This window comes from Muscardinus avellanarius (genome assembly GCF_963383645.1).
Source record: "Muscardinus avellanarius genome assembly, chromosome: 7".
Taxonomy (NCBI): domain Eukaryota; kingdom Metazoa; phylum Chordata; class Mammalia; order Rodentia; family Gliridae; genus Muscardinus; species Muscardinus avellanarius.
Window position 1 is genome coordinate 106,528,893 of NC_137793.1, and position 27,270 is coordinate 106,556,162.

Here is a 27,270-nt window from a genome sequence, read left to right on the forward strand (position 1 = left end):
AAAGAGGAATAACACTGGAGCAATGAATGCCCACAATCCCACAACATCAGAACCCGATAAAACAGAAAATCAGAGATTTCTAGAAGATCAAATCAGGAAAATAACTGTAGAAATAATAGAGGTGCTTCGAAAAGAACTCAGAGAGAGCCAAAAAGAGATAAAGGATGCAATTAATGAAGTAAAGGCCTCAATTCAAAGCACGAACAACCGATTAGACCACATGGAGAACAGAATCTTGCTCTTAGAAGATGATCATTCCAAAAATGAACGCATAGTTTCTAATCTAGAAAAAAATATCCAACAGCAGGAATCTGACATTGAAGAAATATGGGCCCATTTTAAGAGAGCTAACCTAAGAATAATTGGAATAGAGGAGGGAAAAGAAAGTGAAACCAAAGGGATCAACAATCTCTTCAAGGAAGTAATAGCAGAAAATTTTCCAAACATAGAGCAAGAGGTTGATACGCAGATCCAGGAAACTTATAGAACTCCCTTTAGACAGGATCAGAGAAGAGGATCCCCATGCCACATAATTGTCAAAATGACCAATGTGGAAGCCAAGCAGAGAATCTTAAAGGCAACAAAAACAAAGGGCCAAGTGACATTCAGAGGCAAACCAATTAGAATCACTCCAGACTTCCCAAACCAAGTCATGAGAGCCAGAAGGGCTTGGAGTAACATATTCCAAACTCTGAAAGAAAACAACTTCCAGCCAAAAATTTCCTACCCAGCAAAACTTTCTATCAAATTAGATGGAAAAATAAGAAGCTTCCATGACAAACAGAAACTGAAGGAATTTATGTCTTCAAAACCAGCGCTAGAGAAAATACTCAAAGAGATTAACTACAAAGAAGAAATAGGTAACACACACCAGAACTAGAGAAACAAGATTTTCCATCCAACAGACAACTAAGATTGGTTATCTGTGGAGATTCATTATTTATGTTAATCTTTTACCTATTTCTAAAGGGTATTGTTTGCCTTTATTGTTGTTAATTTTTAGGATTTCTAGTTGGAATATTAATATACCTTCAGATATAGCATTTGGAAATATTTTATCCCATTCTATTAGTAACTGTTAACTCTGTTTACATTGTCTTTGGATATACAATATGTTTTTTATTTTTTTAGGGAGTTTGTATACTCTTCTTGTTGCCTGTGCCATTGAAATCATAACCAAGAAATCACTGCCAATTTCAATGTTGTGAGGTTTTATGACCCAGATTTTCTCCTAAAAGTTTATAGTCTTAAGATTTATATTTAGGTCTTTTATCTATTTTGAGTTAATACTTGTATATGGGACTAGGTAAGGGTCCAATTTTATTCTTTTACATGTAATTATTATTTTTTAACAATATTTAGTTAAAAGATTATTATTTCCACCACCAAATGTTCGTGGAAACCTTGTCAAAAATAACTTGACAATATAGGGAAGAATTTAGCTCTAGGCTTTTATTTAACTCCAATGGTTTATATATCTGCCTTTAGAACAGTACTACACTGTTTCAATTATTGTAGCTTTATATGGTTTGAAATCAGAAAATATATATCTTCTAGCTTTGTTCTTTTTCAAGATCGTTTTGGGTATCTAGAATCCATATTCCATATTAGGATAGATATTTTTCTGAAAAATAAATATATATGATAGTTTCACCTAAAAAAAATAGAAAAAAATATTCTCTGGTAAGAAAGAAAGCAAAAAGAAATATTGAAATGTTATCTTTAAGTCATCAAAAGCTTGGTATCAGACAAATGAAACTGTTATGTGAGATTATCATTTTTAATTTTGGACAAATTGCTATAATACTAGATGTCAACCACTAAGCCAAGCATGGGAAGGAGGGATGGGGAGGGAATGGGGTGGGGATCGGGTGGCGGCTGACTGGGTGATGTGTGCATGTATGTCTACAAAAGTTTGTATCCCTCTATGATGTATGAATACAGTGCACCAATAAAAAAAAAAACAGGAAAAGATATGCAAGCTTTTTAGAAATCTTACTAAGACTTAAACATAATAATAAAATAGAAATAAATGTAGGAAAATAAATCAAACTTGGAGTAAACATCTTAATTACCAAAACCCAAAAGGTTTTTACTTGATATGCTAAAAACAAAATGCTTTTAGAGATCTGAAAGATACAATCTAAAAAGATTTTAAAAGGTTTGACCTGTGCTATTTAATACAATATCTTTTACCTCCAAGCTACACCCCCAGCCCTATTTTTTATTCTTTATTTTGAAACAGGGTCTCACTGAGTTGCAAAGGGCCTCACTAAGTAGCTGAGGTTGTCTGCGAATGTGACCCTCCTGTCTCAGCCTCCCAAATGTTGGGATTACAAGTGTGCGCCACCGCACCCTGTTCTTAACTCTTCTAAGAAGGGATTATTATGATCTTTCCAAGTTCCAGGCATTTTTGCCTTTGTAAGCTACTTCCTCCATTAAAAATGTATTAAAATTACATTTTACAACTGTATTAACATGTAGACAAATATAATTCAGACTAGACTGTTACATATTCATCATACTTATATTCATTTTTCTTCTGACTTTAAAACAAATTAAAATTAAAACATATATTGTGGGCCCAAGGCACTGTGCTCACTGTGCCTGACTGCTGGCTCTGCTTCAAGGACCTGCTCAAAATTTCCAAAGAGTCAGCTTCTCTAGCTAGGCTTTGCCCTCCCAAGCTACCCGCAGGACAGAATGCCACCCTTAAGCAATTGCTGCTTTTTTCTCTTACAACATTCATCTCAGGAGAGAACCCACACTTTGTTCTTTGTAGAAAGTAGAGTAAAATAAGAATTCTAAGAACAGACTGATGAGCACTAATGGTCACACACAATATCCAGCTACAAAGAGATTTTCAAACGTGATCACAAAATAGCCAAATGTCTCAAGAGACAAGCTAATTGCTTCTTCTTGAAAATGCAGTATCTGGATGATCTTACAATGACTTGTTAACTTAATATAAGAAGGAACATAATGAATAAAATATTAAGATGGCTTTAAATGATCAGGGCTTAATGGATATAGGAAAGAGAGGGAGGTTCCAGAAAGAGATGAAGATATGTCAGGGGCAAAAAAGGCAGAGACTATTTTATATCACTCTCTCTACATGGGACTACATTAAGCCGTTTTGCTTCTAACTAAAAGGGAGTAGGTTCTCAAGAAACAGGGGCTTGCAAAAAAGAAAAAAGTAAATAAAAGCAATTCTTGCCAAAAGAAAGGGAAAGTAGTTCCAAATATGGACTTTTACTAGAGAAGATAGCTACAATAAGTAGGTTGGCAATTTCATTTGGTATTATTTAATTGGTTGTCTTTGTGGTAATGGTATAATAACTGTAGTATCAACTCTAATGTTTCCTACTAAATTAATATAACAATGGTTATAAATCTCCAAAATATCAGAATATAAGAATTTTTTAAGCATTAAAGTATTAATACCACCATTTTAAGTATTAAAAGTTTTAATATACAGTATCACCAACATTGAATTTTGTAATTACAGAACATAACTGGAAAGTTTTAATAATATATGAACACTCTTAAGTTTCTACAGAGTTAAGACTCCCCCCAAAACGCCTATCAAATAGCCAAAAACAGGAGAGAAAGGGGATACTTATCATTTGTATACTATTTAAGAAGACAAAAAGACTGGAGAGAGAGTGCAGGGGTAGAGCACTTGCCTAACATGCATGAGGCCCTGAGTTTGATCCCTAGCACTTCAAAGAAAAAAGAAAAAGAAGAAAAAGAAAAAAAACCCACAAAATTAGTCAAATGTTTTCAATGATAAAGCCATGTGGTTTGTCAGCAGCCACAAGCTCCCAAAATTTCCTAATACATAGAGGACACCTGCTGTGTAAAAAATAAAATTAGAGAGTATTTGTCCTCCACTCACTTAATGATTCTGCTCTTTTAATTATAAAAAGAGACGATAAAGTAAAAAGCATTCGTGTTAAAGGTCTTGGGGGACACTTGATAATTCTACTGACTATGTAAACATACCACCTGTCAAAACACACTAGTCTATAAATAATCATAGCTTTTGCCCATCCCCCAGTGGAAACATTTCAGGAGGAAAGCAAAGCAAAAGAGACAACTGTGTCGAGTGGGAAAACAATCTGAACTCTATTTCTGAACCAGTATCCTGATGGTCAACCATTTAGCATTTTTCTTTTCTTTTTATTTATTTATTCATTTATTTATTTATTTTTGGTGGTGCTGGGGGGACCCAGTATTTGGGGGTACCCAGGGGCTTTCTACCTCCAGGCTATACCCCAGCCCTATTTTATAATTTATTTGGAAACAAGATCTCAATACGTTGCTGAGAGCCTCACTCAGTAGCTGAGGCTGGCTTTGAACCTGTGGGAGCCTCCTGTCTCAGCCTCCCAAGCACTGGGATTACAAGTGTGCACCACCACGCCCGGCTCTTAGCATTTTTCTTTTAAAAAATTACCAGTTAAAAACAAAACTGATAAAATTATATTTGTGTTCAATTAAGTTACAGGATGTCGGGTCATTTTATACCATAGGCCAGTATGAGATGAATAGTCTGATTAACTACTTAGTCTCCTCAAATAATTTCTATAGTTTCATATAGTCCTTTCTGAAAATGAAAGCTCCAAATATGAACATATGACTAAAGTCATATGTTAATATGACTTTATGCTTCTAGGTTAAATCTCTTCTTTGAACTTTTCAGTTTATAACAAAATATAAACTCTGATACTGCATCTTTGAAAGATATATCAGAATCTTTTTTTGCGATGCTGGGGATAATCTTTTTAAGACAATTGCTCCCACGCTATGGCCCACATAGCTCGGGTAAAGTGACAGCTCCAGTCCATGCTCAAATCCGAGGTGGCCAAGTTTCCTTCTTCAATCTCCTCAAAGACCTGTTTTGATACCATTCCAAGAGATGTTCCCATGAATTAAGAAAAACCCTGAAGCTATCCTCAGTCTGCCAAATCCCACACTTTCAGGATCGTTGGCTAATGTCAATAAATGAGATTAAAAAGAAAAAATGGAATAAACTTACCTAAAACACTAAAATGTGACAATCTATATATCTCCAGTGTGTGAGCAGAAAGAAGTTTCCTTCAGTTCAAATAACATATGACCATAGCATGCTATGATTTCATCCTGATAAATTCTATGTTTGTAATATTCTTTGTAAAACTGATTAAAATACTTTGTAAGAGTTTAACTCTTGAATAGCATATATAGAATTTTATTTACTCTCTGATACAACAAAAGGCAGTAATATTCTAAGTTCCTGGTATTCAAACTTGTGCAAAGATCAGAATCCCCTGAAAAGCTTATTAGAACATAGCCCATACCAAGAGTTGCTGATTCAGGTCTGGGGTGCCTTCCAAGAATTTACATTTCTAACAAGTGCCCGAGAGATACTGATGCTATTAGTCCAAAGACCATGCTTTGAAAATCACTGATCTAGTCATATGCGAAGCTATGATTATCACGTCATACAAAAGTTATACCTCAGATTACTCTAACTCATCACTTTACTAGTGTTGAGTTAGAGTTTATGCCAAAAAGTTTCAAATTTATTTTACTGAATGATATAAAATCCACATGGTCTATTTCTTCAAGTGTTGCTGTTTTATTGTTATTTTTAGATACTGGGGATTGAACTTGGGGGCACTCTACCTGCAAGCAAACTCCTTGCCACCTTCATTTTTTAATTATGAAACAGGGTCTTGCAAAGTTGCTGAGGCAGGTCTTGGACCCATGACCCTCCTGTTGAGCCTCCTGAGTAGTGGATTACAGGTGTGTACCGCTGTGCTGGCCTTCTTCAAGTGTTCTATGCTGCGCCTCCACCAAAGAAAAGCTTTCCAAAAGGCGAAGGGACCTGCTGCTTTACGATCTGTACCTTGAAACTGTCCCCAGAAATTCTACCCTATGTCAGTATATTGTTACATATGCCATTCCCCATCAATCAAGTTTATTCGCTAAGATAATGACAGAGACTGCTCCCCAACTTAAGACAAAAGGGAAGAAACTGCACGCATGCAAGCTCAGTAAGCTTCATGTTGAATTTACATGAAGGAAACACACTCAGGCTCATTACAGTGAAAGTGCTGGAATTAAAAACAAAAAGAACAAGAAAACACTTTCAAAGCAGCCAGAAGAAAAGAGGAACAGTACCCTAAAAGAACAACAATAAGACTAATGGCTAACTTTGCATCAGAAAAACTGAAGCCCAAAAGCAATGGAATGACATCTTTCAAGTACTGACAAAATAAACCTGTCAGTCTTATATTAAATTCCTGGCAAAAAACATACTTAAAAAGTAATGATGAAATAAAGTTTTTTAACAGAGAAAACCTGATAGAATTTGCTGTCACCTGACCTGCAGTAAAAAAAAAAAAAAAAAATTCTAAAGGCAATTAAAAAAAATGAAAATGATCCCAAATGCTGAAAGGGTAAAGAATATCTAAAAGAAATGCAGAAAGGGATAAAGAATACCAGAAAGGGTAAATATGGGAAAATTAATATTAGTTTAAAAAAACTGGCCGGGCGTGGTGGGATAGGGACACGCTCGTAATCCCTGCACTTGGGAGCCGGAGACAGGAGGATTGTGCAGGTTCGAAGCCAGCCTCACTGGCTTAAGAGACCCTGTTTCCAAATAAAAATATAAAATAGGTCTGGGAGTGTAGCCCGGAGGTAGAAGGGTTCTATCCCCAGTTTAAAAAAAAAAAAAAAAAGCGGTAAGGTTTTTCCAATTTAAAATATATGCAGAACTAAAATGTTTGACAATAATATAAAAAAAGGAGAGGACAACAGATGAAGGTCCTAAAGTTCACCGGGGAAGATGCAGAAAAGAGATTATTTCATATTAGATTTAATTATTCATAAAGACATTTTATAATCTCTAGTGTTAAAAAATGTGTACTTACGGCCAGGCGTGGTGGCGCACATTTGTAATCCCAGTACTTGGGGGGCTGAGACAGGAGGATCGCACAGGTTCAAAGCCAGCCTCAGCTACTGAGTGAGACTCTCAGCAACTCAGTGACACCCTGTTTCCAAATAAAGTATAAAATAGGTCTGGGAGTGTAGCCCAGAGGTCCCCAGTACTCCTCACACACACGTATACTTATTAGTTTCCAGAAAAATACAGATGTTAAAAATCAACCATCACCATCATAAAGCTGATAAAGTATAGAATTCTGACACATAAAGCATAATTTCAAAACTAGACAAATGTCTGTTGCTGTGAATTTGCAAAAACGAACAAAATTTGATAGGGTAGAAGAAGTTCAATGGAAATCTTTTATCCTGAGAGAAAAAGTTCAGGTATAAAGCTAAAGAAGCTGCTCTAAACACCACACAGACCTGTTTAGGCCGACAACGTAAGGTGTAGAGGAAAGGCAGTCCAGGCCTGGGGATGTAACTCAGTAGCAGTGGCAGAGTGCTGTCCTAGCATGTGTGGAGCCCTGGGTCTGATCCTCAGCGCCATCAAAGACAAAAGGTAACAATAAAAATATCTAGCCGGCCGCGGTGGCACACGCTTGTAATCCCCACGCTTGGGAGGTGAAGACAAGAGGATTGCACAGGTTCAAGGCCAGCCCTGCTGGCTTAAGCAACCCTGTTTCCAAATTTAAAAAATATATAAAATAGGTCTGGGAATGTAGCCCAGAGGTAGAAGGGCTTCCAGGAACCCCAGTGCCACCAAAACAAACAAACAAACTAACTAACTAACTAACTAACTAACTAACTAATAAATAGGGCTGGGGATGTAGCTCGGAGGTACAATGCCCCTGGGTTCCATTCCCAATACCGCAAAACCAAAAACAAAACAAAGTCTAATGTCATAATCAAGAGGAAAGAAGCCAGGTACAGTGGTGCATGCCTTAACCCCAGTACTTGAGAGGTTGAGATAGGAAGATTGCAGGTTCAAGGCCAGTGTGCATGCACTAATGTAGCATAGACTCTGTTTCAAAATAAAATAGGGCTGAGGATGTAACTAAGATGTAGTATGCCCTCGCGTTCAATCTCTGGGAACAACAAGGGGGTGGTGGTAAGACATCTTTATTCATATTCACACAGGCAACAGGCATCCCTAATAATAGATGATTAAAGTGACTCGAGACCTACAACTAATGGTCTGTATACAAGGGCATTTACTGGGCCAAAATGGCTGTAAGTTTTGGGGTATAAAGAGTAAAAAAATTCTCTCTCTCTCTCTCTTTCTCTCTCTCTCATCTCTCTCTCTCTCTCTCTCTCTCTCACACACACACACACACACACACACACACACACACAATGCTCTAAGAATAATATTAGTTATAAAATTATTGAAGTTCTACTCTAAGTCAACAAAAAATTGGAGTGGGGTACTGGGGATTGAACCCAGGTGAATCCTATCTCTGAGCTACATCCCCAGCCTTATTTTACTTTTTTATTTTTAACAGGGTCTGAGTAAGTTGTCTAGGCTGGACATGAACCTGCTATTCTCCTGCCTTAGCCTCCCAAGTACTAGGATTACAAGTGTGCACCACCTTGCCCAGTTGAACAGGAAATGTTTAAGATGACACAAATTCAGGGAACTATATGAAGGATCACTTTAAGAGCCCCGTATAAGGAATTTGTGTATTTATCTGGCCCTCCACTGTAATCTAGGTATACTGGACACATGGTAGACCTTGGTTTGTATCTATACCGAGGACACAGTTTCAGAACTAACTTATCAGAATCACACCAGTGTGTCCCTGTAATTTCTTAATGATGACCTCAGGGCAAAAGAAATGCTTAATACTTCTACTTATTAAAGCAGTTCCGTACCAACAACTTAATAAAGATTTATGATTCTGTCTCAGAAATCATTAAAAATCCATATTCACAATTATATGGTGGCACTAAAAGGCTAATATTGACATTGTTAACTACCTTGGTCTCGTACCATTGTTGTTTCCAAAAGATGTAAAGTGTGCTACCGGTCCCCCCAAACGTGAAAACATCCCACTGGTTTCCTGTGGACCCCAGGGCGTTTCGGTGCGCAATATCAGCAAGGACTCTTCTATGGAAGAAGAAAGAAAGAAAGAAAGAAAGAAAGAAAGAAAGAAAGAAAGAAAGAAAGAAAGAAAGAAAGCAAGCCCGCCCAAATAAAGAGAATGAGCAAGGTAGAGAAAAGGGAATAAAAGACACCAGGAGAGCAAGAACAAAGCAAAGTCAGAATATGAGGAGCATCAAAAAGAGCTTGGCATAGAAGGTAGAGAAGATAATAATGAAAAAAGACAAAGGAGGAAACAGAGGGAGAGACAGGTACATAGGGAAATACAGAAAGGCAACCATAAAGAGACAAAATGATGAATGGGGAGACAAGGGACTGTCAGGGGGAGGACAGACAGACCAAAGGCAAGGACAGAAACACAATGATCAACAGTCAAGGAGAAAGAAACATAGACTAAAACAGATGGACAAGTGAGGAAGACACACACACACACACACACACACACACACACACACACGAGGGTCAAAGTGAGAAAGGGTTAGGAAGACAAAGAGGGGGGGAGGGGAGGAAGGAGGAGGAGGAGAGGTTGTTTCTTGAGATGGAGAAAGGGAAGAGGAGGAAGAGGAGGAGGGAGGAGGGAGTTAGGGAGACAAGGATAAACTCAGTGAGAGAGACACAGGCAAAGGCAGGTGCAGACATCAGAACAGAGACAGGACAGGAGAAAGATTAAGAGAAGGAGAAGGAGAGGGAGAGGGAGAGGGGGGGAGGGGAGGGGGAGGGAAGGGGAGGGAGGCAGGAGGCACACAGGAGAGAAGAAGAAAAGGGAAAAAGGCAGAAAGAAGGAATTCAGAGAAGGTAGGAAGGGAAGGGAAGGAAAAAGAAGGAAGCTTCTTTTCCCTCCACCCTGGGGAGCAGGGAATGCATTCAATTCATTACTTAAAGGCATGATCCCCATAGTCCACTAGTGCATGAAAAAGAACTATGAATTATCAAAACCATTATTAATGACACAGTTCTGTACACCAGGGGGCTTTCTGGCCAGAGGAAAAACTCTCTGCATATTATTAGCAAGTATAATCTACAGTCTCTTACTTCAGCTATTAATATTCTCAGAATTTAATAGAGCTTTGTGAGTTTCCAAGGTTCTCTGCTCCAAGCATACAATATAATGTGGCAATAATTTGTTTTTCCTAGAAAGATTAGAGGCACATAAAAATACACAAGGACCAATTTAAAAAGAGAAAATGTTAGGCCGGGCATGGTGACGCACGCTTGTAATCCCCGTGCTTGGGAAGCGGAGACAGGAGGATCGCGCAGGTTCGAAGCCAGCCGCGCTGGCATAAGAGACCCTGTTTCAAAAATATAAAATAGGTCTGGGAGTATAGCCCAGAGGTAGAAGGGCTTCCAGGAACCCCAGTACCACCAAAAAAAGAAAAGAAAAAAAAGAGAGAGAGAGAGAAAATGTTAAATTCTAATGCATTATGCCTTCAGGACATACCAGCTACACATTCCCTTTCACTGTATTTTAACACCAGAACCAGTTTAGGTTTTGATATTATTTAGCTTTTATTAAAATTTAAAAACTATTAAAGCAGAAAGTTAAAGAGAATAATATAATAAGCTCCAACATGTCCAATGCCCAGCTTCAAAAATGGACATTTTGGCCATATCACCATCACATTTTATCCATAAGAAATAAAACCCCAAATGTAATTGTAACCCTTTATTTTTTGATGAAATCTTATGTGCATATTATTTAAACTTATTGAACTTTAATAATGATTAAATTATCACACAAACATTTACCTTATGTTTCCAGAATTACAACCTCTGTCTGAGATTTAATAAATCTATGTCTAAGTATTTCCCAGGTACCTCTATATCCCAAGTTTTTATTGTAAATATTTTATATCTACAAGTACAAGTGCCATTGTATGGTCAGAATTATACTATAAAGTTTTTTTTTTTTTTTTTTTTTTTGGTGGTACTGGGGTTCCTGGAAGCCCTTCTACCTCCGGGCTACACTCCCATACCTATTTTTACATTTTTATTTGGAAACAGGGTCTCCTAAGCCAGTGCGCACGGTTGGCTTCGAACCTGCGCAATCCTCCTGTCTCTGCCTCCCAAGCGTGGGGATTACAAGTGTGCGCCACCATGCCCGGCTAGAATTATACTATAAAGTTAAGTTACACTACAGTTTATCTAATCCAATGATTCACAAGTTTTGCTGTGTATGACGACCTGAAGAACTTCAAAACACAATGAGCCAGGTGTGGTGACACACACTTGTAATCCCAGCATGTGGGAGGCTGAGACAGGAGGATCGCGGTTCGCAGACAGCCTCAGCTACTTAGTGAGGCCCTTTGCAACTCAGTGAGACCCTGTTTCAAAATAAAGAATAAAACACAGGCCCAGGGGTATAGCTCAGAGGTACAATGTGCCTGGGTTCCATACCCAGTACCAGAAACACACACACACACACACACACACACACACACACGATGTTGCTGGACATGATTGCACTTCCCTATAATTTCAGAAATTCCAGAGGCTGGAGCAAGAGGATCACAAATTTGAGGCCAGCCTGGGAAACTAAGTAAGACCTTGACTCATAAAGTAAAAAGGGTTAGAGATATAGCTCAGTGTTAAAATGCCCGAGTGCAATCCTTAGTTCCAAAATAAAATTAAAAATAAAGCCAAGCCGGGCGTAGTGGTGCACGCTTGTAATCCCAGCATTCAGGAGGGTAAGACTGGAGGATCACGGTTCGCGGACAGCCTCAGCTACTTAGTGAGGCCCTTCGCAACTCAGTGAGACCCTGTTTCAAAATAAAGAATAAAAAGTTGGGCAGGGGTTGTAGCTCGGGGGTCAAATGCCTCTGGGTTCCAGCTCCAGACCCACCAAAAATAAATAAACAAAAAAACAAATAAATAAATAAATAAAGCCAGATGCTCAAAGTCCTAAGATTCTGGTTGAATCAGTTTAGGGACCATCATGTTAACTTTTTCTTGTTATTCCAGTAATCCTACTGTGCAACTGTGGTTAAGAATAATGGTCTGGTCCATCTTCCTGCCAAATGCAAACATTCTCTCCAATATTTCTGGCAACAGCCACCCAACATCCAATTGAAAAATCATTATAGTTCCATCACTTTAATTTGAGAGCAACTTAACTTTATGAAATCGTACCAAGCAAATTTCACCACTCCATACCCACTAAACCAAATTCTATCTTGTGACCACATACATTAAGTCTGTTTCTTGTTCATATTCCAAGCTATGAAGTATCCCCTAAGTATGCTAAAGTGCTAACAACTGCCTTTACCACAATTCCAACCCTATTCTCACATAGTTAGGACATTTTTAGAAAAGTTCAATAATGTTTTAAAAATATGGGATCTATACCCAGACCCCTTTGTGGTGGTTGTATAAAACTTTATATATAGCAATGATTTTTAAGAAGTTGTATTTTACTTTGTATTTTTACTTTGGTTCATTCCAAAAATATAGGTAAATTCTGAGCTATTTATTATTTTACCTGAAGTCATGCTACTATTTTTCCTTCTCACCGGTTTCTAAAATTTCACATCCAACCAATTCTATTAAATTTAACTATGTGCTCGCAAGTATGTGCTAGTAATTGTTCTCCAAGGAAGTGGGCTGATCAATAGTGATTATCAATTTCTATAATATAGATAGTCCCATCACAGTTAATTTCAAGCTACCAACACTGAACGAAGAATTGAAGAGAGATGAAGACACACACACACACAAACACACACACACAAACACACACACCCCAGAAAAAGAAGAAAGAAAAAAAAAAACAGAAAAAAAGGGTAAATCAGACCCAAAGAACATAAAAAAAAAGATAAAAGGCAGAAAAATCAATTAAATGCAAAAGAGGCAAACAACAAAGAGAACTGATAAACCAAAGTGAGGTACTTTAACAATTTCAATAAAACTAATAAACCTTTATTTATATTGATCAGGGAAAAATAATACACAAATTAACAGTAAGAGAGCTGGGCGTGGTGGCACACGCTTGTAATCCCAGTGCTTGGGAGGCTGAGACAGGAGGATCCCACAGGTTCGAAGCCAGCCTCAGCTACTAAGTGAGACCCTGTTTCCAAATAAAGTATAAAACAGGTCTGGGAGTGTAGCCTGGAGGTAGAAAAGCCCCTGAGTTCCACCCCCAGTACCACAAAAAAAAAAAAACAACTAACAGTAAAAAAAATTAAACAGAACCTAGAGACAGAAACTGGAAATATAATCTTCAACACTTCTCACTGATTATTTGTGCAAAACTGGGCAAACCAACAGATAGTTCCTGGCTTTGTTAGCTGAAAAATAAGTAAATCTCTAAGATTCACATCCACTCTAACATCCTAGTGCTTGGGAGGCAAAGACAGGAGGATTGTAGGTTTGCGGCCAGCTTCAGCAACTCCCAAGGCTTCAGCAACTTAGCAAGACCCTTGGTTGGCGCACACTTGTAATCTCAGTATTTGGGAGGCTGAGACAGGAGGATTACAGGTTTGCCATCAGTTTCAGCCCTATGCAACTTAGTGAGACCCTGTTTCCAAATAAAGAATAAAAAATAGGGCTGGGGTGTAGCTTGGAGGTAGAAAGTCCCTGGGCTCAATTCCCGGTACTACAAAGAAAGAAAGGAAAAAAAAAAATTATATATATATATATATATATATGTTAAACCTGAGTGTGGTGGAGCGTGCTTGTCATCCCAGTACTTGGGAGACTGAGACAAGAAGATTGCAGGTTTATGGCTGGCCTCAGCTTAGGCCCTCAGCTACTTAGTGAAACCCTATTTCAAAATAAAGAATAAAAAACAGGACTAGGGGTAAAGCTCAAAGGTAGAATGCCACTAGGTTCAATCCCTAGTATAACCAAATAATAATAATAATAATAATAATAATAATAATAATAATAATAATAGTGACGGCGACGATGACGACAGCGATGACGACGATGACGATGTTGTTGTTTGCAACTTTAGAAAATTACATTTAAAAATGCTGCTGCATCTTAACAGAGGTGGTGGCTGCACAACACCGAATGTGCTAATCACTATATAATTTCGGTACATTTTGAAATGGTTAATTTTATGTTCTGTGAATTTCATCTAGAAATGCTTTTATGCATGCTCAGGGTCATGTAGCTAATTAAAAATAATGAATCCACTTTTCCCAATACTCTGAAAGAAGGGAATATACGGCCCTGATTGTTACTAGGAGACAGTTGGTAGACTTCAACACAGAAGAAATAACTATGAGAATCATTTAAAACGCAGAGTTAGAGACGCAACGCTACCATTCCTGAAGCCTCCATTCCTCTGGACGTCTATGAAATCAGTTCCAAATAGCTCCAAGCCTATGTTAAAAATACAAAGAACTCACAAAAGTCTCTCATTTCAATCTGCATTAAACTAGCAACCCCGAATGTTGGAGTATCCTGGCCTACCAAAATAAAATCCAACTTTTAAAATTACTTAAACCCCTTGGTTTAAGTACAACTTACTATTCTCCTTTAAAAACCCTCTGCTAATTTAAAACTCTCTGCTGAATGTCTGTGTTCATGTTCCCTTTGGTTCTGTCCTGTTGATTCTCTGTGCCCAGAAGGCCTCTCCTACACCGTGTTAATATTAACTAGGCTTCAAGACCCAATTAGAACCCTGTCTCCTCCATTAGTCACTCCCTTACTACTTCATTTGTAAAGGTCATCTTATGGTCATTATGAATAAACTGCCCCTAGAATGCTGGGTTTTGTTGTTGTCGTTTTGGTATTCTTAAAAATTCCTCTGTTATAATTTATCTCATTTATTTATCATATCAAGAGTTAAGCATATCATATTTTCTGTAAGTGAAAAGTAACTGCAATCTTTTAGAAAGATGGAGATACATTTTTACTAACATGTAAGAGATCTCTATTTTACAGAAAATGATCAAAACATAAAAATAAACACTATAATATAAATTATTGTATTCTGATCTATTCTTTATAAAAGGAATTCACAATATTATCTACTTTATTTTTTTACTGTAGTGACCAAAAGATTTCTGCTAAGAACATATCTTGAAATTACACTGCAATTGTGGAATAGAAATTCTTAAATATATTGAATCATACCATATTTCCAAAGCCTTGTTTTGGAATACAGACCTCAAGATTCATGTGCCTCGGGTGTATATGCAAAATTAATTGCATGTTATAACACCAATACAAATTCAATTTCCTTTTCCAATCTCACTGACTGAACCTCTTGGAACAAGAACACAGCAGGTCAATTTCTCATCAGGAACCACAAACTGGCACTCAGTCTCCTAGGTGACAATGCAATGCTTCACCTCTCAGCCTTCGACTAAGAAAGTGAAATTCTAATCAGTATAGATTCCTATCCTCAGTACTCTAATCCTAAAAGGCTGTACTTGTGGTTGCCATGCCTAAGAATATTATTCAGTCCTAAGAATCATCGCGTTCTGGCCAGAGCAGATACATTTTCAAATCCAGAGTATACTTGTTAAGAATCCCAGCTTTAAAGAATCAGGTATTTTATCTTTGAATAAATACATGTTTATCTTTACAAGTTAGTTTATAAGCATACATGTGTGGGTATATATGCTTGTATTTCTGTCCAATGAAAAGGAAACCCTACAACACTGAATAACCCGGTAGCACTTTCAAAGCAGCACCCAGTATGTGCTTTCTAAAGGAAGTAAACTCCCCGAAAAGTCACTAAAAGAGCCAAGACTTCTTGTTCATATCAGAAGAAATGAGGAAACCAGCTGGAGGAGCGCTGACAGTTTGATCATTCATAGGGATAAAACTGCCCAGGACCAAAACATGCCAATATGCTTAGATACATTAATTCATTAAATACTTTTTAAAAACCTTCATCAATCATCTTTGTAAAATGTTAGAGAACAAGTATTATTTTGAAAACTATAAACTAAGAGAAAGAAATATGCATTTGTCCTACCTTTCTCATACAACCTATATTTAAGTGACTTTATATATTACATATTTTTATAAGTGAGAAAAATTTTAAACACCGAAGGCACATCAAATATTCTGCAATGCCAAAGATTATGTTAGTATTCAAAGCCTTTTCATTCCCTCCAGCTTTTTATCTGTATGCTACTCAAAGTTATATTTATTTTATAACATAATGATATAATATATATGATTAACTAATATCTATAAATAAGCATCAAATTCTATCTAATTCTTTTCTGGTAAAAGTGAAGTAGATATTTCCTTATTCAAATAGTAATACTAGTTGTTCTTCAGAATCACCCCAAATGTAACATGTATAAAGCAGGTGTCCAGAGGAACTATAAAAATCCACAGGGTCACTCCATGTCGCTCTCCTCTCCCAGAAACAGACTACTCCAGACCACCTCCAGAGTTTAACTGCATTGCCCCAGGCTGCCTTTCCATTCCCTGAAAGGCCCATTCCAGACTCTTTCCCCTTTCTTCACAGTCTTTTTCCTACAGGGCCTTTACTTTTCTAAATAAATGTCCTATATTCTTGCCCCCAAACCCCCCCCAAAAAAAGAAATATCCCTTTCCTGTTAATGAACTACACCCAGTACTTGAGAGGCTGAGACATAAGGATGTCAGATTCAAGGCTAGCCCCAGCAACTTAGTGAGACCCTACTTCAAAAATCAAAAGGGTGGGGGGCTTGAAAGTAATATGCCCCTGGGTTTAAATCCCAGTACAAAAGAGGGGAGGGAGGGGAGAGGGGGGAGAGAGAGAGAGACAGACAGACACAAGTCTGTTTGGTAAGGTAATTCTCTGTTATCTACAAATTTCATTTCCACAGTACAAATAAATGCACAAAATTTTTCCAGTGTAAACATGAAACAAGAATCAGTAAGGCACACCATTCAGAAGTGACTCCATAACATGACTCTGGGTATCAGTCAGGTCTTTTCATCCTTTCTAAAGGAAGCTGATGAAAGATAAAATCCATCATTCTTAAAGAATGACAATTTTCTTGCTAGTTTGTCTCAACTTCTACTCCAAGCCATTTGTATTTCTTTATGGCTCTCGAAACAAGGCTGCTGGGCTACAGATAAATTCACCATTTCATTTTAGGGCTTAAACTCATTACCAGTCCCTGACAGAATCTCTCTTATAACATGTACCCACTTCAAGCAGAAGAATTTTTGAAAATAGAAAATAAATGACTTAGACCCCACACTGACAAAACAACACTAACATAAAATTTAGAAAAGCTACTCTTCACAGTTGCCCAGCTAAAAATATAGCAAATTAGATACAGCTCTCCCTATTCTAAATATCCATGGTTTTATTTCTAGGTGAAAATAGTCATGTGAATAATTTTTAAGAGATTGATGCAGCCTAACAAAATGGAAAACTAGGGAGCGAGAAGAAGATTATAAATAACATGAAAAGGTAATGCATTATGGATGTACATGTTTGACAGTGATCCTATATATGCTAAATCTACTGCATGAATTCCAGAAATGCAATCCAATCTTCCATTCTCCAGATATGAAAGCAAGGAAGAAAGCAAGAAAGCAAGGAAGAAAAATCTGATCGATCTGGGGACCGAGAGAAGTAAAAGACGCCTGAAGTAGATGTCTATTCAAGCGTATAAGCAGGATGAATAATTTACAAGCATACTTTCATGTTCAGTGCCACTACGAGCTGAATTACAAAGAGCTTAGGAAAACTAACACATCTGCTAACCAAGTAGAATAAACCCAAGAAAGAATCCAAGCCAAAAATGTTCCAACAAAACCTGTGCCCAAGATTGAGGAAGAGACTAAAGAAGAAATGGCAGAAAGAGAGACAGCATGGTGGTCAGTTCCTGTGTCCTCAGCTGCTCCCATTCAATGCCAGAAAGTCAGAGGGCTGCTTACGCCAGTGCTGGCCATACTCCCCACCAGGAAGAATGCATGGCAAAACGCAAAGGGGAAGCTGTCAAACAGTAAGTCTTTTTAATTCAAATCATATTAAACATTTTATTCTCCTGAGCAAATACATACTAAAAAGATCCTTCAACAGCTCACATGTACACTTTCAAATCTATGCCTATGGCAGGTATTTTTGAAAGGAGGCACACCAAACACAAACAGTGGTTTATGTCTTGAAAAAAATTATAATCTCTCAATGGTTTATAAAATATGGTTTCTCAAAATGGCTTGGCATCAAAATAACACGATGCCACAAAACACAAAACCTTTACAACTAGGATCATATTGTCCTTTGCTTCTCTACTTATTTTAAAGAGTGCCAGATGTGTAACCTCAGACCACACCCCATGAAATGACACCAACAACCAATGCAGGTAAACTGCTATATCTAGCTGGGTGTGGAGACACATGCCTGTAATCCCAGTACTTGGGAGACCTGAGACAGGAGGACTGAGGTTCAAGGCCAACCTCAGCAACTCAGTGAGGCTCTCAGTAATCTAGCAAGACCCTGTTTTAATACAAGATAAAATAGGGCTGGAGGTGTAGCTCGGAAGTAGAATGCCCCAGGGTTCAATCTCCAACATAAAAAAGCAAGCTATATCTAAAGGTGACCTATCAGGAAATTGTTTAATGAAAGAAGAAAAAAATCCATCATCCCTAAGAAACAATTTAGGTTATTTTGCTCCTTTTTTCATACTTTGGCTTCATGTAAGGTCTCATTTTTATTTGTACTTATTTATGTACTAAGTAAATAAGTAAGCCTTATGGTTATTACACATACTAGATAGAATATATAAAGCAGTGATAAAGATAAAACTAAAAAAAAGGGTAAAACTCCTGGTCTTAAAGAAATATATTCAGAGAGAAAGAATTAATAAGCCAACTTGTAAAAAAAGAAAAAGGAAACAAATAAATGAGATTCGATGACGTAGATGCAATACTCAGCCCTCTGGAAGGCACAGCCGTGGAATGATCTAGCGATTCTCAGGAGAGGGCCAGCACAGAGCAAGCAGGGCCTGGTTCAGATACAAAAAGAGTAGCGATGTGGCGCGTAGCAAGCAAGGAGACGTAGAGGGTGGGCTCTGAGCAGCAGACACAGGAGCAGGTAGGTCCTATGGCCTTGTCCACAGAGGACTTTCAGGTCACAGTGATAAGTTTTTCCATTCCATCCGTGGAGTTCAAGAAGCAGCCTTACAAAACTCACTGGCATGCTTTCTGGGAAACTGTTATTGGAGATCCTACCCACCACACACACCAAACACTCTTCATGAAGCTCCAAAGAGGAGGCTTACGCTCACTAAAGCTGACCTTTCCTGAGGAGCGCCATAAATTCACCTTGCGTGCATTTGAAATTAGGCGCTCCTCCCGCCTCTCAACTCTAGAAAATTCAGTTCAGTTTACAGTTAGCTTCTGGCAAATGTACAAATTGTTATGGCATCTATTCTCTTTTGAAATAAAGCCTTTGCTCTATAATAACTTTAGATTTACAGAAAAATTCCAAAGATAGCTCAGAGAATTCCCACATATCCTCCACCCAGTTTCCCCATCGGTAACACTCTACATGAGTACAATGTATTTGTCACAACTAGTGACTCAATGCACCAACAGTCATTAACTCAATCCCATCGCCTACTCAGATCTCAGATGTACATATGTAAGTATATGTATATAATTATATATTAAGCTTACTCTAGCTTTATTTTATCAATATACCTTCATTTTTTCCTTATTCTAAGTGCCCTGCCTATTATTACCTAATATGTTCTATGTAATTCTATAAAACTTTCCCACTACTTCTCAGAACTACGAGGACCAATAAATTAGTAGAAAAAGATATATTGAAAGATAGAATTAGCTTTTTTCCCAACAAGTTAAATAGTCTAGTATTATCCAAAGTAAAGTTTATAAGAACTTAATTTTTAAAAACTACAGATTCAAGGAAATGTCCAATTAAAATTTTATTCAAAGACAACATTTAGAGAAAAAGGCAAAAATCAGTATATTAAAGCCTTTTGTTTCAGTATGTTTAACCTCTAAAATTCTCTTTTGTTGACACATTCAGCAATAGTAGTCCTTACTGTCATTAGTAAGACAAAGAGTCTTAACCTGGTCCTCAAATGGCACAAACCTAACATACAAGCCTAAAATGAAAATCAGGTTAATGGCCTTTAGAGCTCCTTGCAATTAGAAATGTTGATGATTTTTTTAAAATTCTGTAGCCTAGGTTGACTGCCATTCTATTTTTCTGTCAACAATAAACTTTGAATAAAAAACACAACTTTTGCCGGGCGTGGTGGCACACGCTTGTAATCCCCGTGCTTGGGAGGCAGAAACAGGAGGATCGCGCAGGTTCGAAGCCAGCCCCGCACGCTGGCTTAGGAGACCCTGTTTCCAAATAAAAATGTAAAAAGAGGTCTGGGAGTGTAGCCCGGAGGTAGAAGGGCTTCCAGGAACCCCAGTACCACCACAAAAAAAAAAAAAAACACAACTTTTTTTTTTTTTTTGAACCCAGGGACTCGAGCATGCTAGGCAAACATTCTACGACTGAGGTACTCCCCCAACCAAGGTACTTCATTTTTAAAAAGATAGCAAGGCTGAGCATGGTGGCACACCCTTGTAATTCCAGTATTTGGGAGGCTAAGACAGGAGCCTCCTGTCTTACTTAGGCCCTCTGCAACTTAGTGAGACTCTGTCTCAAAAAAATAAATTAATTAAAAAATTAAAAAAATAAAAAGATTGCAAAATAAAGTTTAAAGCTTCCCTTAAAAATAACTCAGAGAACGCTGGGCGTGGTGGCGCACGCTTGTAATCCAGCATTTGGGAGGCTAAGACTGGAGTATCACGGTTCACGGACAGCCTCAGCTACTTAGTGAGGCCCTTCGCAACTCAGTGAGACCCTGTTTCAAAATAAAGAATAAAAAGTTGGGCAGGGGGTGTAGCTTGGAGGTTGAATACCCCTGGGTTCCATCCCCAGACCCACACACACACAAAAAAATCAGAGTGAAAACTAAATTATATTAATTAGATATAGTATATACATTTTAAAAATGCGTTCAAAAGTATCCTGGGGAGTGAAGAGAGGAGATCCCAACAATAGCAACAAAAGAGGTGTGAGCCTTTCACCCCAGTTGACTAGCTCCATAACGTCACATTCATCATTGAGAAGAAAAGGTGAAAAATGTGTTGGTTTTATTTTCCACCATTCAAATCACTCGAAATTTAACATTTTTAAAGTCAAATGATTGCTGTGGCTAAGAGTTCTGCTTCCAGCCAGGTGCCATGACACACACTTGTGATCTCAGCTACTTCCCACTTGGAAAGACAGAGTAGGAAGATATCATGTTCAAGGCCAGGCTGGGCAATTCAGCACGACCCTGACTCAAACTAAAATTTAAAAGAGCTGATGATGCAGCTCAGTGACAGAGAGCTTGCCTGCCATGTTCAGGGAAGGCCCTGGGCTCAATCCCAGTATACACACAAAGAAAGAAAGAAAGGAAGAGAGAAAAAGTGAGTGAGAAGGAAGAAAGGAGAGAGAGAGAACAGAAAAGAACAGAAAGAGTTCTGTTTTCATATCTATAAAAAATTAACTTGGCCAGGCATGGTGGCCTGTAATCCCAGTCCTTGGGAGGTAGGCTCGATGCCAGCACATGGATATTTAGCAAGACCCTGTTTCAAAATGAAAAATAAAGTAGGGCTAGGGGTGTAGCTCAGAAATGGAATGCTCCTGGGTTCAACGCCCAGTACCAAAAACAAACAAACAAGAAAAAAATTAACTCCCCTCAGGACAATCCTGATTATAAACGGGATGACTGAGGCACTGATAGGAACCTGAGTTTACAGCTTCATCTGTCACAAACACCGACAAAGTAATATCCTCGCTTTGACAGAGACAGCATAAATTGTAAAAGCACAATATAGTTCAAAGGTTGTTAGCATCATTCTTCAAAAATTCCTCAAAACCGAGAACATTTGTCCATAAAAAAGCATGACTCCCAGGACTCAGAGTGTATATCTGTGCTTCCACATTAAAAAAAATTAATTCCACAATTCTAGTTACCTCAGTATTCTACTTTTTTCTTCTTCTTCCTTTTTCTTTTATGGTGCTGGGGATTGCACACAGAGGCATGCTGCCTCTGAGCTACACTCCTAGCCTTATTTTATTTTTTATTTGGAAACAGGGTCTTGCTAAGTTGCTGAGAACTTCGATAAGTTGCTAAAGCTAAATTTAAACTATGTTCCTCCTGTCTCAGCCTTCACGTACGAGGATTACAGGCATGTACCACCACTCCTGACCAACACCCTATCTTCTACTGCACTTTTCTGTATTTCGAAGACTTTCAATAGAAAAAGGATAAGAAAATTAGTAAAAAAATTAATTATGCCATTATTTTAAAATCAATACATTTTATCATCTTTAACTTAGAAGTCTAAGTCACTTTTTCAGTTATAAATTCCAAAAAGGGTCACACAAAAATAAGATTATAGAGGAGAAGGTAATGACATATATCAAGAGATTAGATATAAACTGATAAGAAATCTTGAAAATAAAGTGTTTAAGCATTCCTATATTATTTCAGAATATGAACACATTCCAGTTACTGTGTGTGCATGTGTGTGCGTCTATGCTCTGGGATTGAATTCAAGGACATTCTACAACCGAGTTACTTCCCTAGCCCTACTTATTATTTTTATTTTGAAACAGGGTCTTACTAGGTTGCTGAGAGTCTCACTAATTGTTGAGGCTGTCCTCGAACATGTCATCCTATCTCAGCCTCCCAAATACTGAAATTACAGACATGCACCACCATGCCCGGCTTCTAATTAAAATCTTAAGACATTTATTATAATTAAAAATAGATTGTAAAATATATAACCAATTCATGAACTTTACTCTTGAAATATAAAACAAAACAACCATGAATTTTTGAATGTGCAACAAACACTCCTTGATTTTTCTTTTTTTTTTTTTTTTTTGCGGTACTGGGAATGGAGCCCGGGGGCATACTACCTCTGAGCTACACGCCCAGCCCCATTTTTTATTTTTGAAACAGGGTCTCATTGAGTTACAAAGAGCCTCACTAAGAAGCTGAGGCTGTCCACAAACCCGGATCCTCCTCTCTCAGCCTCCCAAATGCTGGGATTATAAGCATGTGCCACCATGCCTGGCTTGATTTTTCAATATATTGAAAAAATTGGCTGATTTATTTTTAACTGGGGAAAGAATACTTTATCCGTGATAATGGTATCCTTTTGAAATGTCCTATGTTACATAAAAATAATTCACTAATGAGAAAAATAGCACCTATGTTGAACTTATTAACAAAAGTTTTTGTATACTATGCCTTTATCTAATAGACTTTTATCAAACCATCTCACACTTTCAGAATCTATTGTTTTCACTATAATTATAAATCCATTCTATGTTAAACAAAGTATGAAATATAAGAAAGCTACTTATTTTAAAACAATCCATCTTGAAATAACAGATCAGCAAAAATGTTTTTAATCTTCAGTACCACAAAATTTAAAAATGTTCTTTAAATTTAATGTTATAACCATTAAACATATTTAAATAACTTGGTATTGCTATTACTTACATCCAATTCCATAAAATAAATAGTTTAAAAAATAGCCAGGCATGGTGGTACAGACCTGTAATCCCAGTATTTCAGAGGCTGAGACAGGAGGATCACATGTTCAAGACTAGTCTCAGAGACTTACCAAGGCTCTTAGCAATTTAATAAGATCATATTTCCAAATAAAAAATAAAATAGGGCTGGGGATGTCACTTAGCAGTAGAATACCCCTATGTTCAATCACACACACACACACACACACACACACACACACACACTTTCTCTCTCTCTCTCTCTCTCTCTCTCTCTCTCTCTCTCTCTCTCTTCTAGATGCTATAAACAAGAATATCAATGAATTTAAGAAGGCTAACAAGCTACTGGGCTAATTAAGATACAAAATAAAAATAGGGCTAGCAATGAGCATACTGATCCAAAATTATTTAAAATTTATGGCAGAGGTTCTCAACTTTGGCTATGTCATTATATATTAGAATCACCAGAAGAGAATTAAAAAAAAGTAATACCAATACAAAAAAAAAAAATCTAGGCATCAATACCAAAGCTTGTATACCATTCCCAGATCTTATTTTGAATAGCCTGAGAAGGGAGCCAAGTAACAGTAGTGGCTTTTGGTTTTTATTTTACAAAAGAATCCCAGGTAAGGTAAATGTAAGGCTCATCCAAGATCTACTAATTTAATATACAAAGAAACAAAAAAAAAATGAAGTAAAGAAAGAAAGATAATATAAAAAAATACCTATTAATTTTTTTCCTTTAAAATGTTAAAGTTTAGCCAGGCGTGGTGGCACACACTTGTAATTCCAGTACTTGAGAGGCTCAGACAGGAGGATCTCAGGTTTGTGGCCAGCCTCGGCAACTTTGTGCGAGGCCCTCTATAACTTAGTGAGATGGTTTCAAAATAAAGAATAAACAGGGCTGGGGTATAGCTCAATGGTAGAATGCCCCTGGGTTCAATCCCCAGTCCCCCCCCCCCCCACACACACACAATGTTAAAGTTTAAAGTCCTATATCTTGGACTTGTTTATAATATCTATGTGCTGCATTTATCTTATAAATACTGCTAAATAAAAGCCTAAAAATAAAAACTTAGTAGCAAAGGTAAAATGCATGTGATTATCATTTAAATTTAATACCAAACAAAAACTAGTAAATTACATAAAACCACAATGCAAATAAGAGAGCAATTACAGTCACCTTAATCATTTTGTCTAACCTTAACACTACTCAGGTGCTTCCTTGAGCTGCTTTCCAAGACCTTCAATTCCCCAATGCTTTGGAAGAGAAAAACTCATGTTTATGAAGATAAAAATTACGAGGCTTTATGGTATAGTGCATAAAAGCACCAACAAAGAATGGATATGCACAGAATACTTCCCCTGTGAAAGTAGCACATGCTCCTGCAGAATCTGCCCACAATAACGCTCCCCAGAACCAGGTCCAAAGAAGCCAATGCCTCTGAGCATTCGCTCCCATAATTATTTACTGACACAAAAATTCATAATACCTTAATAGGCATCTCTCCCAACCTATCAAATCTTTACCCTGTAAAGAACAAGCTGGTCAGCAGAAGCTGAGGTAACAGAAAGAGAAAGATCAATAAAGATAATTAGAGAGATAACCACTGCCCTCAGGTCAACTGTTATGACTGCCCGACTGCGCACTTGCATGCATATGACCGCGTGCGTGCACACACTCTCCCCCTCTCGTCAGTAAGCATTGTGCAGTGCTTTACAAGTCCCACTATAAAGGCACTGCATAAGTAGAAAGGAAAATTTGTATTTCCCTAAACGATTATGAACTAAGGATTCAAGGAAGGATGGATGGATGACTGAACAGGCAGAAGGATATGAAAATATACTGCTAGAGGGATGCGAGACACAGGAACAACTCTGACTAAACCAATACATGATTCACAGACTCAAGATGATAGGACACAATACAAGATCCACCATAGAGTAAATATGAGCTAAACCAAAAAAACTTTTGTATCAAAGTATAAAATAATTACATTATTAAAAGCAAAAAAATACAAAAAGTTATACTGATTTTATACTTGCAGCTTAAATATATATTTCCATAAGAAGAGATTTTCTATGCTAAACCTAAAGGTTAATTCATCTTACCTTCTACAGAAGGTGCCTGGTCCTGAGCTGAATACAGCATATCTTTGAAAGCCTATCAAAAAGAAAGGAAAACAATACATGAAATCATAAATAAACTTTATATTAAGAGCATCTGAGGATAAACAATTTTTTAATATCCAGATGATCACTACATATAGTTCCCCAAATTGAGCATTAGTGAAATACTTCAATTAACTTTAATAATCCATTCAATATTGCCAAATCTTTAAGATGAGAGTTAATTTCTACACTTTGAAAATTAAAGGGCACTTGGAAAAGAATAAAAACCACCTGCGAGATCATTAACCCTCTTGACTAAGAAAAATTAGAAAAATTTTGAAAAAAAATGTCCTAGAGAAATACTCTGGAACACTGCCTAAGAAAATACACAGAACTGAATACTAGTTTTGTTTGTTTGTGTGTGGTGACATATACGTAACAAAATTTATCCTCATAACCATTTTTAGGTGCACAGTTCAGTTGTCAATTGTGTTGAATAGTTCACACTGCTATGCAACAAGTCTCCAGTACGCTTCACACTGGACACAAGTACTTTTCAGTGACGTTCTAGGAAGTCACTTCTCTGTAAGTTTAGGACTATAAAGACAGTGCAGGTTTTACAGTTTTCTTTTTCCCCAAACCACAGTTGATGAGCTAATGATCATAGTTACATACACAGGATGTTACAATTTGGTCTCTCAATAAGTTATTGGGGAGAGGAATGAGAAGCATTTCTCCATATGTATCAAAATGGTTAAATCAATTAAGTGGATCTCCAGGGCTGAAGGGTTAGTCAAGAGCTTAGTGACATTATCCAGTTCCACAGCCTCAAATACAATCTAAATACTGGTGATTCCTCAACTGGCCTAGTGGGGTCAGGCTCTGAACAACTGACATTTTTGGACTAGACAACTCTTGGGGGTGGGGAAGCTGTGCGTTACAGGGTTTTAGTGGCAGACATGACATCTAGAGAGGCATCAGATACCGTATCAACCCTCACCTCCCAGTCGTGACATTACCAAATGTCTCCTGGAAGCAAAAGCACCCGCCTCAGAACCACCCTACAGTTATTCAAGTACATAAATATCAAAAAGGAAGAAATAAACCTCATGGGTAACCTACCCTGCTTTTAAAGAATATTCACATCTAATAAATTCTATTCTTCCCCAGTGAATGTACTATTTGGTTTTGGTTAGTGATCAACCTGCTAGTTTCATGACTAGCCAAGCCCAATAATATACAGTAAAATTCTTTCTTTCTTTCTTTCTTTCTTTCTTTCTTTCTTTTTTTTTTTTTTTTTTTTTTTTTTTTTTTTTTTTTTTGGTGGTACCGGGGTTCCTGGAAGCCCTTCTACCTCCGGGCTACACTCCCAGACCTATTTTACATTTTTATTTGGAAACAGGGTCTCCTAAGCCAGCGTGCGCGGCTGGCTTCGAACCTGCGCAATCCTCCTGTCTCTGCCTCCCAAGAGTGGAGATTACAAGCGTGCGCCACCACGCCCGGCTCAGTAAAATTATTTCTAATAAAATATGGAAAATTAAAATTTTGAATCAAATTAATTTTTGTACATTCTAACCTATTTTATAAAAGTATTTGTATGATATACACATACATGAAAATCAAA

At 37.4% G+C, this 27,270-nt stretch overlaps 1 protein-coding gene across 2 annotated transcripts in view; it reads right to left on the reverse strand.

Moving 5' to 3' along the window:
* XPR1 (xenotropic and polytropic retrovirus receptor 1) overlaps nt 1-27,270 on the reverse strand; it is a gene marked incomplete at both ends in the record, with an annotated part of 138,539 nt that overhangs the window by 81,961 nt on the left and 29,308 nt on the right. For both annotated transcript variants that reach the window (XM_080698459.1, XM_080698458.1), the window contains one exon: nt 25,647-25,698. In XM_080698459.1, the coding sequence (XP_080554585.1) occupies nt 25,647-25,698 (52 nt within the window). The remainder of the gene's footprint in view (nt 1-25,646; nt 25,699-27,270) is intronic.